This window comes from Coturnix japonica, chromosome 1, assembly GCF_001577835.2.
Source record: "Coturnix japonica isolate 7356 chromosome 1, Coturnix japonica 2.1, whole genome shotgun sequence".
NCBI lineage: Eukaryota > Metazoa > Chordata > Aves > Galliformes > Phasianidae > Coturnix > Coturnix japonica.
In genome coordinates this window covers 114,012,531-114,029,010 of record NC_029516.1, presented here as the reverse complement: position 1 = coordinate 114,029,010, position 16,480 = coordinate 114,012,531, and the positions used below count along the sequence as shown (strand labels likewise).

The 16,480-nt window shown below is 33.6% G+C and overlaps 2 protein-coding genes and 1 long non-coding RNA gene across 9 annotated transcripts in view; 1 reads left to right on the top strand and 2 right to left on the bottom strand.

The window, feature by feature from the left end:
- The window catches only part of LOC107306151 (rho GTPase-activating protein 32-like), a 670,538-nt gene that overhangs the window by 262,288 nt on the left and 391,770 nt on the right, over positions 1 to 16,480 (top strand). The window lies entirely within an intron of this gene.
- LOC116652501 overlaps positions 1 to 16,480 on the bottom strand; it is a 659,218-nt gene that overhangs the window by 254,245 nt on the left and 388,493 nt on the right. The gene's annotated exons all lie outside the window — the stretch shown is intronic.
- PUDP (pseudouridine 5'-phosphatase) overlaps positions 3,848 to 16,480 on the bottom strand; it is a 60,240-nt gene continuing 47,607 nt past the window's right edge. The window contains exon 4 of the mRNA XM_015848975.2: positions 3,848 to 4,091. Coding sequence (XP_015704461.1) covers positions 3,915 to 4,091 — 177 coding nt within the window. The 3' untranslated portion in view covers positions 3,848 to 3,914. The remainder of the gene's footprint in view (positions 4,092 to 16,480) is intronic.

Below are 16,480 nucleotides of genomic sequence, written 5' to 3'. Positions count from 1 at the left end.
TATTATTTTTATATTTTAATGAAATATTTACTTTCTTGGTTAAACTCAACTTCATCTTGCTATAGTTACCCAACAGCAAAAACTTGATAATGAAGTTTTGCCTTTAATACTTGGATGGTGGACTTCTCAGGCTATGGCAGTAGCACATGTTCAATATTAAACAAAATAAAAATAAATGTATCCATAAAATTAAGCCGGGGTCTATTTGCTTAATGAAAAAGAAATAAGCATGTACTTAAGTATTTATTGGAACTGAAGTTTTCTTGCTGAGGTAGAGGACAGATTTCTTTTTTCTTTTTTTCTTTTTTTTTTTTTCTTGGATTAGTTTTTAACAGTTCTGTTCATACAAACACAGATGGAGCATTCAAATGTCCTGATTGCTCACATGTCCTCACGATCTGTAGCCAGGATCTGGTACAAATTTTTTTTTAGCTCAGACTTCATCTGGAAAGCAGCAGATGGAAGGAAGGGAAAGGATCCAAATTTTTAATCTTTTTTTTTTTTTTTTTTTAATTATTATTATTTCCTGAACAGATGTTGTTGAGATGATTGAGCTACAGAGTCACAAATCCAAAAATGGATAAAGAAATATATACAAACATATGTTGATGTTTGGTATATGGTTCATTAGGCAGATTATAGTCATCTATGGCTGCCATGAATATCCACCTATCATATGATGGAAATGGCAAGATTTTTGCTATTACTATGCCTGAAAAAAAAAAAAAGAATTTTATGTACACTTTGATTTTTCTTTTAGTCAGGAAAAAATCTATTGCTAATACAGATACTTTAATAACTGTCAGTGGATTCAGCAGAGGAGTGAGAAGTTGGTCAATGGCAAGCAGTACAGTACATGGAACAGAGTTTTACTAAAAGTTATCAGACATGGCTCAGGTTCATGGATTTCAGTTTGAGGCAATAACCTTAAACTGTCAGATGGGATATTAAATGCAGTAAATGTGCAGGACAGGATTTACTGTCCAGTTAAGAAATGAAAGTATTTTCACTGAATTTTCTGTAAAAAGATGATCTTATTAGAATAGTATTACAGGGTCTGCTGATATGACGGTGATCGTGATGAAATAATTCCTATTTTCAGATATCAATAATTAATCTTAACATCTTAAAAAAAATGCAGAATTTTGATGGCAGTTCAATCAAAGTAAAATGTAAATGAAGTGCACTTCAGATTTACTTTCATTTTCTAAATCTCTCCAGTTAAGTAAATGTCGAACTATGAAAATTATTAGTGTACTAATTGCAGCTTATTATTGCTTGTTCTATGTAATAACTTTCCTATTGGAATTCAGTAATTAAGAAAAAAGTGGATCCCAACAGGCACCTATTTTACACTTGAATGTTCAGAATTATTGCACATTAACACTTTGTGCTGTATAACAGAAGATAATTAAGGAATTACATAACTATATTTCTGTTATCTTGGCTGATGTTATGGTTTAATAATTTTGTAATTTTGCTATCAGTATTCCACATCATAACATCATATAAAGCATGAATAATTTTACTGAATCTGCAACTTACAGAAGAAGACTACATCTCCCAGAGAACAACACGGTCAGAGAGATGGGTCACGGGACCTGGACACTATATTAACTCTGTTGCAGGCTAGACTGACGTCTTTCGAGTTCTGGCGTTCAGGGGAGTGTGTGGGTGCCTTCACCGTTTCGCCTAGATTCACAGTAGGCCTCTCAGTTTTGGGACTCATTCTCTCTTCTATTTTGCTTGATTCGTTAGCTCAATTTTCAATTATATTGTATTATATTGTGTTATCCTGTATTTCGATATAGTATTTAGTAAAATAAGTGTGCCTCCTTAGATCATTGCCGCTGTTTTCTTTTCCTAATTAATTTTTTCCTTTTGGCCTAGGGCCCCTGCGGGGTCCACAGCCCTTGTCACGGACGCAGGTGGATTTTTTGTTTAAACCGTGACAGCTGAGAAGCCCAGAAATTTATTTTGGAGAAAATGGTTTATTGCCACTGTGAAAATAACAGTGGTCTTAAAGAAATTATATACTATGCAAAATAGCTACATCACAATAGTATTTCCCATTAAAAAAAAAAAAAAAAAAAAAGCTTCCATATTCTTCCATTAAAAGATTAAAAGCTTTCAACTCCAAAATATTATACTATATACTGTATGTTCTAATAATCTTCTAGTTCCATTCAGATCATATTTTACTGGCTATGTGGAATATAACTTTCTTAATTCTTTGAGCCATGAAAAAACAATGACAGCAGAAAAGTGTAACAGTCCATGTTTTAGTCATAAAAGTAATTTTGTTTTAATTTAAATATACCTTGAAGGGAAAAAAACAAACCAAAACAAAAACAAAAAGCACGGGAATTTGAATGTGAAGCACTGGAGCACCTCTGATTCTTTTACTCTTGTTTTCATCAAAAAACTTCCTGCCTAAAGCAGTAAATGAGAAAATGTATAGAAAAAGAACTGTAAGAACAGATAAACAGACGATATTAAATGAACAATCAAACAAACAAAACAAAACACAAAAGACTTCACATCACACTTATTTTTACAGAAATTAGTATTTTACCAGAATTTTGGAGTACGTTATGGAAAATCAATTAGATTTTTTCTTTTTAAACGTCTAATTTTATAAATGTTAAAAATCTGGCCACTATAGATTTCTTTAGACAAAGAAAATGCACTGCTTCCATCACAGTATATATGAAATTTGGATTCCATTAAAACCTGCCTGCATGTATAGCATTTTCTAAAGAGATCCTTATTCTTGTCCTGCCAAGCTACCAGGAAAAGATTTAATAAGAATACATGAAAAAATAATTATTTTGCAGAAATCATGTTTGCCAGAAAAATAATTTTTAATAATTAAATTTAAAAAATGTCAATTTCTACAATTTAAAAATAGATCTTAAAAATATCTCCAGAAAACATGGCTAAAAAAAGGAGCTCAAAAATAGTTAAGAACAAAAAAGTTGAGATGACCTATGAAAGCTATTTGTATATGTAGGAGCTAAGGCATAAATTTATGAAGATTAAAACAGAAAGATAGATTGGATTCATTTCAAAGAAATGGAAAGGAAAACTACATGGCAACATGAAACACAGGATGATGAAAAGTAGTTTAGTTAAACAGAAGGCTCATGTAACCTTGTATAGCTTTATCACAGGCATGATCCAATGATAAAATGGAGGTTGTAAGGGACCTCTACAAGTCATCGTATGAAACCCCTGGGAACAAAAAAAATCTAAGCAAAAGATCCAAACAAACAAACAAAAACAAAAAACAAAAAACAACCCACAAAACAAAATAAAACAAAACAGGAAGTGTAACAAAAATAAGATAAAATAAAATAAAAAAATAAAATAAAAATAAAATAAAATAAAATAAAATAAAATAAAATAAAATAAAATAAAATAAAATAAAATAAAATAAAATAATTAGGATACACTGTGGAATAGACAGGCAAGCAAAGGATGAGGAAATGGTAAACAATGCTTTTATAGTGATAACTGTATCAAAAATAATGTAACGCAATAAAAGCCAATCCAGAACAGATTTCTGGTTAAGGGCTAAATAAGCTATTCAAATGGAAACAGTAGAAGTTTCTAATATAATTACAAGAAATTGTCTAAATAGTTTTATAATGTTCCCAGAAAACATTATGATCTACAGAGACAAAGCTGGATCATTTCAGAAGATGAAGCACCATTTTAACTTCACATACATCACAAGAACAAATATGTAATATTTCAGTCAGTTTTCAGAGGTTAGGCCACTGTGACACAGTGTAAGCAGCATTTCTGTGCTTTAGATTTAAGGAAGAGAGACAAAGCAAAACAATTATAGAATTTTAACAAGATTTAATTTCAATTTCCTGAACTCCAGTCAAGTTTATAGACACTAGGCATTAATCATATGGTGGTAAGCCAAAAAGCTCTGGTTTAAAGTCCTCCATGGAATTCAGCAGCAGAGTTGCCTCCTTTTTAAGATCAGGACTTAAGTTTTCATCTGGAATCATAACCACCTGCATTCCTGCTGCAAGTGCTCCTTTGACTCCAACTGGTGAATCTTCAAATACAAGACACTGAGAAACAAGGAGGTAAGGAGAAAGAAGCGAAAGAATAATGTTATTACAAACTTTTAATATTCAAGTAATTTAATTTATTATTTTTTATATTAATTAATAAATAATAAATTATATTTATTATTCAATTTAATATTCAAGAGAGAATTATACTGAATAAAAGAGGTTTAGACCATCCCTTATCAGAACATGGTTAAACCTCAAAATCTGAACATTTGCAAGGTAACTAATCTTAAATTAATTTCAATTCAAAAAGCATTAACGCACATATTTAAATCCCAGCAAATGGTTATCCAGATGTTCCTAAGAAATTTCTTTTATAGCAGTGAGTTTAAGCAGAGGCTTAATGTAAAGTTAAGCATGTGTTTACATACCCTTATAAGCAGGCAATTTAACTAAAACCATCTTTACAACTTTTACTTACAGATGTTGCATTTCTTAATGTACATGAGAGATGGAAAGAGTAAAGTACTTAGGTCAATATTAGGACCATTGAGTGAGTGGAGAGTTAGAAATTATTTGTTAGAAGAGTACTGCTGAATTAATGGTCTCATGTTTTATTTATTTCAAAGCAAAGGTAACAAGAAAATCATCAGTTATATTTGACTGCTACTCTCAGAGAATACAGTTCAGTCAGGTTAAAGTTACATATCTCAAAACAGTCAAAATCATTAACTAGTGAAATTGAGAACAGGAAATCAACTTATTAAAAACAGTGTATTTTTTATGTGAATTTTGTAGTTTAACAATACAATACTGAATAAGAAATATGGTATTTTGAAAACTGAATGGCTATACTATTTATTTTTTAATAGCATGAATTTTCTGGTTTTTTTTTTTGGTTTTTTTGTGGTTTTTTTTTTTTTTTTGCATTTAAACAAATCAGGATAAAGTACTGTAGCTTTTGATTATTGGATCAGAAATAGACTTCTCTGAAAAAAGCAACCACTTAAAATCTAGTAGTTTTTAAGTCCTAACATAAAGGTACTTCTCACTATTTGGTTTGATTACTACATTGAAATGTTGCAAATGGAACTTACAATAATGAGAGAGGTGAAACATCCGACCTCTTTATATAGCATGCACTATCCATATACACACATACATATAAGTCTGAAAAAACTTTGAAGGGATCAACCAAGGGTAGGTTTTCAGAGTTTAAAATTATACATATTATTGGAAAAAAAAAAATCATTTATGATTTAAAGAAACAATCATGAGCTAATTCAACTACATAATAAATTGATATTCATTAAAAATAAATATGACTACCAAAAGTACAATCTCACCTTCAGTAATGTTTGGTTTGATTAAGTAAATTTTAGAAAGTTACTTCAGCATCTGATATAAAATTAGATGTTTATAGATAATATTTCTTCACGCTTCCTATGACTGCAATAGTTTTATTGATCTCGCAGATATTAGTATATCTAACTAAAGTGCTGAAAAGTTTGTTCAGTTTTTATGCATGTATCCGAATAACACTGGAGCTTTTGCAATTGTCCAGTGTACCATTTCATTTTTCCATATTATATGTGTAGGGTACATTTCAGCAAAGCACAGACATCTTCTAGGCATGAAATACAGTACTGAAGAGTTGAACTAATTGCATTAAATTGAACTATGTTTGCATATTTCAGAGTGTGTTGTAATGGCAGAGAGAACTTCATTTAAAACAAACAAACAAACAAAAAAAGTGGTCAGTAATCACTAACACTAAAAATAAATGCTTTTTTTCAGCAAAAGCTGTAAGAAAGACAACAGTAAGTATGCAGTGTAAGCTTTGAGGTAATATCAGCTGAGGACCATAACAAAAGGCATGGAATAAGACAAATTATGTTTAGGCATCATATAAAACACATGTAAAACAATTTTACAAAGACACGTATCTCAACCAGTAATCCGTAACTCAATACTGATGCTGGGATAAAAATACAGTGCTCTGCACAACCTCCAGCCACTGAAACAACGACTCATTACTAACTTCTCTCATGCATTTGGCTCTTTTTTATGGTCTTTACCAATGTAGAGAATGCTTTCCTACACTGGATGAGTCTTCTTTTTTCACAATATGATAGACTGCACCAAATAATACTTAATGAGTAAAAGTAACAAATAGCTAAACTTAGTTTAACTTTCGTCTGATTTCAGATTTTATGCACTTGGAAAGAACACACAACCGTATACCACATCTTTTTGCTTTTAGGTTCTTGAAAACACTGTTTGATCAAGAAGGATTGAGAAGGTACAGAGTTGATTTCTTCTGGCTCTGCTCTCAGAGTACCAAGTCACAACCTGTAAAAACTTTATTATGATCAAAGAAAACACTTTTGCAAGGCATATTAAATAGATGCACTATGTACACGTATCCCATTTCTATTATATGTATCAGAGATCAGAACAGATAGAGGGAGCGAACCTTTTCTTTACACTTTCTTTTCCAAATATTGATCCTTGCCCTTGAATATGTCTGCAAGCACTTAGGGTCAGCCAAGGAAAAGTAAAATGTGTTTTCTACCTTGCATTTCAGACAGAAACTTTAATGACTTTCGGTGAGCCAATAGAACTAACCCAATCTCTCCTGTGCTGATTTCATTTATACAGTCTCTAAATGCTTTCTTTTCTTATTCCAGTTTGAAAAATAAGCAAATCTGAAACAGCTGCAACTAGAACTGAAACACACTTCTGCCTATAGGTTTTCCTAAGAATAGATTAGCTTGTTACTCTAAGAACTCTATGCGCCCTGAAACAGTAAATGAAGCCCTAACAGGCTTTCCCTTTTGAAGACAAAGCTTAAATGTTGCACAAAACAGCATTATCAAGGCTTTTCAGAGGCCTTTTCTAATCCAGCTCATACTAAGAAATGTACTTTGCTGCTGTCTTAAAAGACTTAATTGACTTCCATGATGTAACTAAACTTAGTGTATGAGAGGAGATGATGATTATGGAAGGAAATATGCATAATGAACAGCTTAAGCAATTCCCCAGAACTAAATGCAATTATAACTCTTAATTACCAAAGAAATCACACAAATGACCCACAATTATAGTGCTTTTAACATTTCAGTAAACAAAATAAGTGTACTAAGTCTTCCTTCAGTCTTTATTCCTACTGACACATATTCTCAACAGCACAGCAACATTTTTAATATATGATTAAAGGTTTACAGAGGTCACATACAAAATAGATTTATTAAGTTTGCTGCACTGACATGTTATAAACTGCTCACTGTCCTGGCCCACCCACATGCTAAATTTAGAGATATGAAAGCAGCCAAGTTCTTCCCTATTTTGCATAAATATTGCAACATCAGCATCACTCCAACCAAGAGAGACAAATGAGATTTATACAGACTTCAGCTAAGATTCTGGCTCCTTTTTTGCATTATTTCTATAACTTGTGTCACTGATCAATACTACTGCTATAAGATCTCCCAAAAGGTCACACTAATATAGGATAATTTTCACTTTGGAATGAAGTAGATGCTTAAAAAAGTAAAATAGTAAAGCACATTAATTTATATTTCACTCTGTGGATCTAGAATAAAAGAAAAAATAATCGCTTTATCAAAGAAAGAAATAATATCACCACAACACATCATTACCTCATTTTCCTACATGAAATTTAAGAACAGAAGGAACAGGCTGCTAACTAGGCCCTTGGTATCTACATCAGGCCCTCTCTAACCAATATACCGCAAATGCCTGGATGGAACAATTATTTAAATTACAGAGATAGCTGTAATGTGTTAATACCAAAAAGTGATAACCAAGATGTTTTGAAGGACAGGAGATTAATATCAGTTTTTAAATGAAGAATTTTAAAAGCCTCTGTGCACGTAAAGTACTTACTGAACACATAACTTTGATGACACAGGACATTATTTTACCAGTTCTAAAACAACAGTTGAGACTACAGATGACATAACCTATGCACATAAAATCATAGAAACATAGAATGGCCTGGGTTGAAACGGACCACAGTGATGATTTACTTTCAATCCCCCTGCTGTGTGCAGGGTCATCAGCCGCCAGACCAGGCTGCCCAGAGCCACATCCAGCCTGACCTTGAATGCATCCAGGAAAGCAACTTGTTTGCAAAATAAACACTACCAAAAAGAAAAAGAAAGAAAGAAAAAATGAAAATAAATTTTTCAACTTCTTAAAAATTGGTAGATAGAGCACAAGATTATTTCATATTCTTTTAATATTTCATATTAAAAGAATCTTCTTTTTGCTGGTTCTGGTCTGATGATTTGAGCCTTTCAAGTCATTTGCAGATTTGATAGATTTAAAAAGGGCTAGTAAGACCTTTAAGATATCATCCCAATGTTTGTTCATTCTTCAGATTCTGAACAAGATCAGTCTCTTTCTGGGCTTAGCAAGAAGGAATAGTAGGAGATTATTTTATATCCTGTCTCCAAACCACCAGAAACATTTTTATCACAGTGTTAAGTATTTGAAGCTTCTTACACATTATGTATGACACTTACTTACATAAACTCACTACTTATCATCACTGATTTTCCTTCATGATAAAATCAAAAGGACAAAAGCATAATAAGCTATGTTTTAAATTTACACTCTGGAAACATTAATTTATGTACACATGCACAATGTAGTCTTCCATAAACATTTAAAACCTAATTAAAATTCTATCACACTGTTTTAAAAACAAATATTCTATTGAACTGAGTGGGTATAAAATCATCTCCAAAACAGGGATCCAAATGAAATTGATCAAGTACAACTAGATTACATTACTTTCAGAAGTATCTTGTTAATCGTTAATTTCTGCTAACTAGAGGGTGGTTAGACATTTCATTTCTACAGATAATTTGACCTGTTAAACTCCAAAAGTATTCTTAAATAATAATAATAATAAAAAAATAAACTAACAACACACAAAAAACTAAACAAATCTAGTTAATACCCTGTGGTTATATTAAAACCTAAAAAGAATCTAAGAAATTACTAGACTGAAAGATAACACTGTTGTAAATGATTTTTGTTTTGTTCAACAACTTTTATGTAGTATATGTATTTATGTTTATGTGTAGTTTATGTATTTTTTTTTTCAGATTTTCCAAACAATTCCACCACTCCTGAGCAAATGCTAATAATATGAGTAATCTAGAATTTTCAAGAACTATAATATAATTCAGAATACAATATAGGATCATCTACATCCCTTATTTAAAAAAAAAAGAGAGAGAGAGAGAGAGAGAGAGAGAGAGGAAACACCAACAGCTTCACTATCATGTCACATCAGAGCTGGCTGGTGATTTATTTAGGTAACTTGTGAATCCTTTCGTCTTACTCTTTGACATACAGAGGGTATTGAGAAACAAGGGCAAAAAATGTATTCTCTAAGTCATTTATCAGCAGACTTACTTAAACACTACTGAATAAATTCATTTTAAGCAGCTACAGTATTTGCAATTTTGGTCTACGACTTTGTTAACTCAGAGCATTTAATAACTAAAATAACAGTAAAAAGAAATAACTTGATTAATGTTTCATAATCTTTGGACTTAATCTGTTTCCAGAAAACAGTGGGAAATCTCAGTAGAAACAATACATTACACTTCATTTTATTTAAAGGATGTGTGCCAGGGATAAAAGGGTAATATTAAATATACTACTTAAGAAAGTCACACAGCTTACAATTCTTCTCCACCTGTACCCACCTCCTCTCACTGCCCCAAGTTTGTTCTATTAACAAATTCCTCAGAAGTAAGCCAAGGTGTTTTCAAATGATATAACAAGTCAACAAAAATCCAAAAAGTTCTAATCAAATTAAGCATGAGCATATCAAGAATACCAACTACAAGCCACCGTTCTGCATGATTCATATCAATAATTGTTCAGAATTTACATGTACACTGGCTATTTAATTCAGATTTTATTAACTTGCTAGTATTATACTGTGCAAGTCACTACAAGTATCAAACTATTTACGAGAAAATTTACAAGTTAGAAAATAAAAAGTCATTAGCAGAACTTAAATACAACTTTGAATACAACACCAAAACGTTACAACTGCACGTTATTAGATTACTCTGCATATCCAGCAAAATTACTACTCCACATTTAAGCACATATTAGCAGCAACTGTCGCACAAACCAGTTCATCAGAAGTTATCTTAAGGTGGCCCAGAAAGATTAAATCAGTCTGAACAGGGAAGAGGAAGAACAAGGAGAAATTTCAATTTTCTTGCTTGTTTTCAACACTCAGTGAAGTGAAAGAAAGTGCCCGTGTGAGTGACAGTCAGATCCAGACACAGTGGCTCTGTGAAGCAAGGAGAAGGTGACATTTACATGCGGGGTTATTCTGATAATTCCGGATGGATGGAGCATTTTTTTTTATAGAGGATTGTGCGTTTAGAGGACAGCACACTGAGAACTTTGTATGGCAACTTGTGTTACAGGCCTCAAGAAATTCCCAGGCATTTCAGAAACAGTATCCAATTATCCCCACAGCAGAATTCTAATTCAATCAACTGTGGCTTGGATTAGCAATAGAAGAGTATTGTTCTTTTATGAAGGACACAATGCAAATACTTAGGATGCTCTCTACTGAAGCTATTCAAACTGCATAACATGTTTTCTTTCTTTCTTTCTTTCTTTTCTTTCTTTCTTTCTTTCTTTCTTTCTTTCTTTCTTTCTTTCTTTCTTTCTTTCTTTCTTTCTTCTCGTTTCTTTCTTTACTGCTTCTTTATCTTCTACTTCTCTTTCTTTCTTTCTTTCTTTCGTTTCCTTCTTTGCTTTCTCATTGTCATTTTCTCTTTTTCTTTTGGCTTTTCTCTTCTCCCTCTCTTCCCTTTCCTTCCTTTATTTCCTTTTTCCTTCCTTCTTCCTCCTTTCCTGCCTTCCCTCCTTCCTCCCTCCCTCCCTCACTTCCTTTCCTTCCTTTCTCTTCCTTCCTTTGTTCCTTCTTCCTTCCTTCCTTCCTTTCCTTCCTTCCTTCCTTCCTTCCTTTCCTTTCCTTTCCTTCCTTCCTTCCTTCCTTCTTTCTTTCCTTCTTTCCTTCTTTCCTTCTTTCTTTCCTTCTTTCTTTCCTTCTTTCTTTCTTTCATTTCTTTCTTCTCTTTCTTTCTTTCTTTTCTTCTTCTTTCTTTCTTTCTTTCTTTCTTTCTTTCTTTCTTTCTTTCTTTCTTTCTTTCTTTCTTTCTTTCTTTCTTTCTTTCTTTCTTTCTTTCCTTTTTTAATGTCACTTACCTCCAGAAGTAGTAGAAGTAGACTGAAAAAGGAATTCTGTGCAGTGGCCTAGTTAATTTGTGCTGCCTTCCAAACCACCGACTTTCTTGACAGGTAACACAGAACACACACATATAGTTGCATCTTGAGTGTAAAGTCAGAATCTTTTACACTTGAAGGCCTCTCTGGAGGCCACTTAGTCACAGATCCTTCTCAAAGCATGTTCAGTTAAGACAGGCTGCTCAGGTCCTTGACTGCTTGAGTTTTTAGTATCTTCAAAGGAGGACAGTACACAAACTTTCAGGTAACCTGTTCCTCCATTTCGCCCATACTCTAGTGAAAGTAGTTTTCAGTAGAAGTGAAATAACAGTTATAGAAAATGCATTTATTTATTTATTTATTTATTTATTTCAGGATGACCTTTGCATTTAACTGTACACTAGACACTGTCACTAGCGTAGAGTGATGAGACATGATAAATTTTGCACGCTTTTTAATTGTTCATAATCAGTTTCCTGAAAAATAAATAAATAAATAAACAAATATAATTAAAAGGTTTTCTTTCAAACTTCAAGGAGCTAAAGGTTATCTTTTAGAGAATATTTATGTTTCACAGCATAAAGCTCCAAGCATGAAGCCATAAACTAGGAACTTTAAGTAACCTAAACAAAACACTAAAAAAAGAAAATACATATATATATATATAATTATCTACACATTTCAAATTTGGGAAAGAAGTACTTATCATTAAGATGACTATTGCCTGTTCTGGATATATATATATTTTACAAGAAAGATGGACAACAAAGCACAAAAGCAAAACAAACTGGAAAAAGAAAAACCAGAGATTCCAAATTCCAGCAAGCACATGACCTGAATCTTAAAATCTTGTTTTGGAAAGTAGATTTTGTAAATTTCAAAGGAAAAAAAAAAAATAATTCCTTCATAAGCTTCGTATTAGTATAACATTTGTTAAAACAGAATTACTTAAATGTTTTCTTTTGAACTTCCTACTCTTCAAATTACTGTTTCCACTAAAATATGAACATGTAATAATATTAATAGTAATTGTTTATCAAAGTAATAGTTTGTTACCTTTGTGCAAATGAAAGTATGTCCTTCAGTTAAATATATGTCTATCATAAACAATTAAATTCCATATACATATTTAAGACAAAATCAAAGAAAAAATTAGAACATTGTTTCCTAATCAGAATTGAAACTTCTTACAGGAAGGTACTTTCAAAAGCTATGCCAAAATAATGGTTTGTTGCCAATGATAGGTAGAGATCCTCTTTCCTTCTTTATTTTAATCTCCCACCTATCTGCCTGTAAATTGACTTCTTATCAGCAAAGTCCTCAAAATATATTTCAGTGCAAACCACTTGCTCATCCAACACAATAATGATTTTATATTAAAATTAGGTATTATTACTTACTTAGTGGATCAGCCATTCTGAAATATCCTGCATGTGTTGAAATTCATCAGTTTGAGTGAGCATTTGGAAAAGACATGAGAGTTGACTTCTTTCAATCCATTTGACTGTAACTGCTGAAACTGATAGTCTAAAGTTGGTTGCTGTGTTATTATGCCTCCACGTTATCAGTGAATCACTGAATCACAGGGGATGGAAGGGATATCAAGAGATCATGGAGTCCAACCCCTCTGCTAAAGCAGGTACCCCAGAATAGCTTGTACAGGTAGGGATCCAGATGGATTTTGAATATCTTCATAGAAGGAGACTACACAACCTCTCTGGGAAATCTATTCTAGTGATCCATCACGCTTTTAATGTAAAGAACTTCCTTTCTTGAACTGAAGAGCCCAGAACTGCACCCAGCAGTCTAAATGTGGCCACACAAGGGCAGAGTAGAGGGGAAGGATCAGCTCCCTTGATCTGCAGGTCACTCAATGCACCTGAGGAAATCATTGGCCTTCTTGGCTACAAGGGCACACTGTTGGCTCATGGGGAACCAGTTGTCCAACAGGACACCCAGGTCCTTCTCTGCAAAGCTCTTCTCCAGCAGGTCATCCCCTAACCTGTACTGATGCATGTGGTTATTCCTTCTCAGGTGCAAGACTCTACACTTGCTCTTGTTAAACCTCATCAGGTTTCTCTCTTTTTTATGGATTACAGATGTCCACATGCTTGCTTATCTGGCCAAGCCCCTGTGTTCAAACTAAAGAGTAGGACTGAAGAACCTTTAGAAAATATGTACTTTCTTCTAAAGTAGAAAGTACTCTTCATTCATTCATGCCCTTCTTCATTTACAAGACAACAGATACAGAGAGCATAATAATACACTTTCAAAGAGCAAATTCTCTGCTACAAAACAATAGCTTTCAACATAGCCACTAGCAATGAACAAGAGTCTGTAGGCTGTGCTTGTAAAAAATAGACCTGCAGAAATGACCCACTGTTACTGTTACTGTTGAAACAAATCCCACCCCTCCCCCCCCCCCCCCACTGCCACACTGTGCTAACAACCACTGTTTAGTCTCCATAATCATTCAGAAAATATCAATGAATGTCAATTGATACAATTTTTTTTTTCTGCGTGGAGGAATTCAATGACACACCTTTTTGTCAGAGTGCCCTTTTTTGCCTTCTGTCACACAACAGCAAAATGTAACAGAATATTGGTGGGAAGGTTTAATCTTTACTGTCACACCACCAACATCTGCTTCTGACATCCTGGACTAATAAAATAAGAGGCACAATTTTAAGAATAACCCTCAAACAAAACCAGATGTGTTTAGCAAGATCTTCAAGACTTGAAAACTCAGATCATATATCTTTGTGTAGGGAAATTTCCATTCTTGGTCTTCAGACATATTTACTCTCTGATTTACATTTTTCTTTTTTCTTTTTCTTTTTATTTTTTTTTTTAATTCACTACTGAATCTTACCTATGTCTCACTAGACATAGTTGAAATCAACATGCAAAATTCTGAAATATCATAGAGAGGAAAAAATTACCACTTGTCTTTCACTTCTTCACCTGACAGCTTGTCCTCATTTCTTTTTTTTTTTTTTTTTTTTTTTTTTTTTTTTTTAGCACTTTTTAGGTGGTCGCCAGAACATATCTTTCAATAGATTGTATGGCAGTGATACTTTGTCACCTTGACATACCTGCTGAAGTCTACTTTCCCCAGGGAATCTTATATACTGACTGGAAGCAGAAACTTCCAAGTTACCAGCAAAATGCTGCTCATACCACTCAGCTTCTTGTCAATTTATCCAGAAGAATATGTGGCAATACCTGTATCAGTGTCAATTTCAGAACTGACCATGTTGCTGTAATAAGAGGTGGCTTCTTTCAATTCATGTGTAGTGATGATTAAAACAATGTAAAATCCCTGTTTTTGATATGCTATGGTAGTTTTGCTAACATAAATAGGCATGATTTGCTTTTTAAAAGCAATAAGGAGGTGGTGAAGGGGGTGGCCTGATCTTAAACAGAAGGTACTTAGCTATCTTGCCTTTTCTTTACCCAAAATTTCCTAAGTACCTAACCCTAAACTCTCTTGCAGTTGCTTTTTTGTAGATAGACTGCAAGCTTTACTAGAGAGTGCAATTTAATTTTGATTTAACTGTGAAGAAATTAAAAGCATTTTTATTAGTATTATAGTGATTGAGGGATTTTCTGATGGAACTTTTTTTTCTCCTCATCATAATGGTCGCTTAGCAATATGTTTTTAATGTGTCTTTTGCACATTTGTCACTCAAACCCTTAAATTTAGAAGTTTCATTACAGTGCCATCTGTCTCTATACCAGTGAGAATGGCTGTGTAGTTCTGAACAGGAAAGAAAACCATGTTGATTCCATCCTCTCAAAAATAAGCAATCATACATAATAGCTGGTGGACACCAAACTGACCATGAACCAGTAATGTATTTTCATGGGAAGACTGCTGGTACATTGGGCTGCATAAGGAGGAGTGCTCCCAGCAGAATGGGGAGAGGTGGTGCACTGGTGAGGCCGCACCTGGAGTCCTCTGTCCGGTTCTGGGCTCCCAGTATGAGAGACATAGATATGCTAGAGCAAGTCTAACAAAAGGTGGCAAAATGACTGAAGGAGCTGTAGCATTCTCTTCTGTTATCCGTAACAGATAGAGAAACCTGATGAGGTTTAACAAGAGTAAGTGTAGAGTCTTGCACCTTGGAAAGAAAAAATGCATGCATCAATGCAGATTAGGGGATGACCTGCTGGAGAGGATCTCTGCAGAGAAGGACCTGGGGGTCCTGGTGGACATCTGGTTCCCCATGAGCCAACAGTGTGCCCTTGTAGCCAAGAAGGCCAATAGTCTCCAGGGGTGCATCAAATAGAGCGCAGCCAGCAGGACAAGGGAGCAGATCCTCCCCCTCTATGGGGGGCATGCATGTATGCGTATCCTATTAGTACACATATTTGTGTAACTACTGAAAATACACAGTCAGCCTCAATGCTGTTTGGATTTGGGTCATGGAGCTGTGGCAGCCTTGCTTCTATGAGGCTGCAGAATTTAAAACGATTATTATATGCACTTGCATACAAAGCATGTAGTTCAAAATGTGCATCTGTGTATATGACTGTATACAGGCATAAAACCATGTGAAGTTATAAAATTTACATTAAATGCTGTCAAGATATCAATTGTAATTCAGGAAAGGAATAGGAGAAAAGCCTTCTTCCACAATACTTAGTCATAACTGAAACAAACCCTTAAGACAATATCCAGCAGGGCACTTTACAATACAGTTTACCAAGGTCTTCCCAAAACTAGGTTATTAGTTTTAAATTCTATCAGATCTGATATTCTCAGTATTTGTAAGTTTCCATTGTAATTAATTTTTCAGTCTAATAGAAACATACGCAATCACATTTGCCTGCTGAATAGTTTCTAATTAAAAAATGTAGTCCTTGCTAAATGTCCCACAGATTTAGCAAAATAAGGAGCAATTCATATTCCACGCTGTCACTGTGTGTGTCAGTGTTAGTAGATATTAAAATAACATGAATGAATTATGTATCAGATACAGTAAAGTGTATCACTGATACTGATATGCCAGTGCCTGCTGTTTTCTCCCAGCGCTTCCATCTCATTAACTGTTGCTGAATTTGAAGAAGGCATACAAGAACAATTAGACAGATTTTTGTTTTCCTTCATGCCAATGTCCTCTAATGTTCTGCTAAAAGTCTGTTTC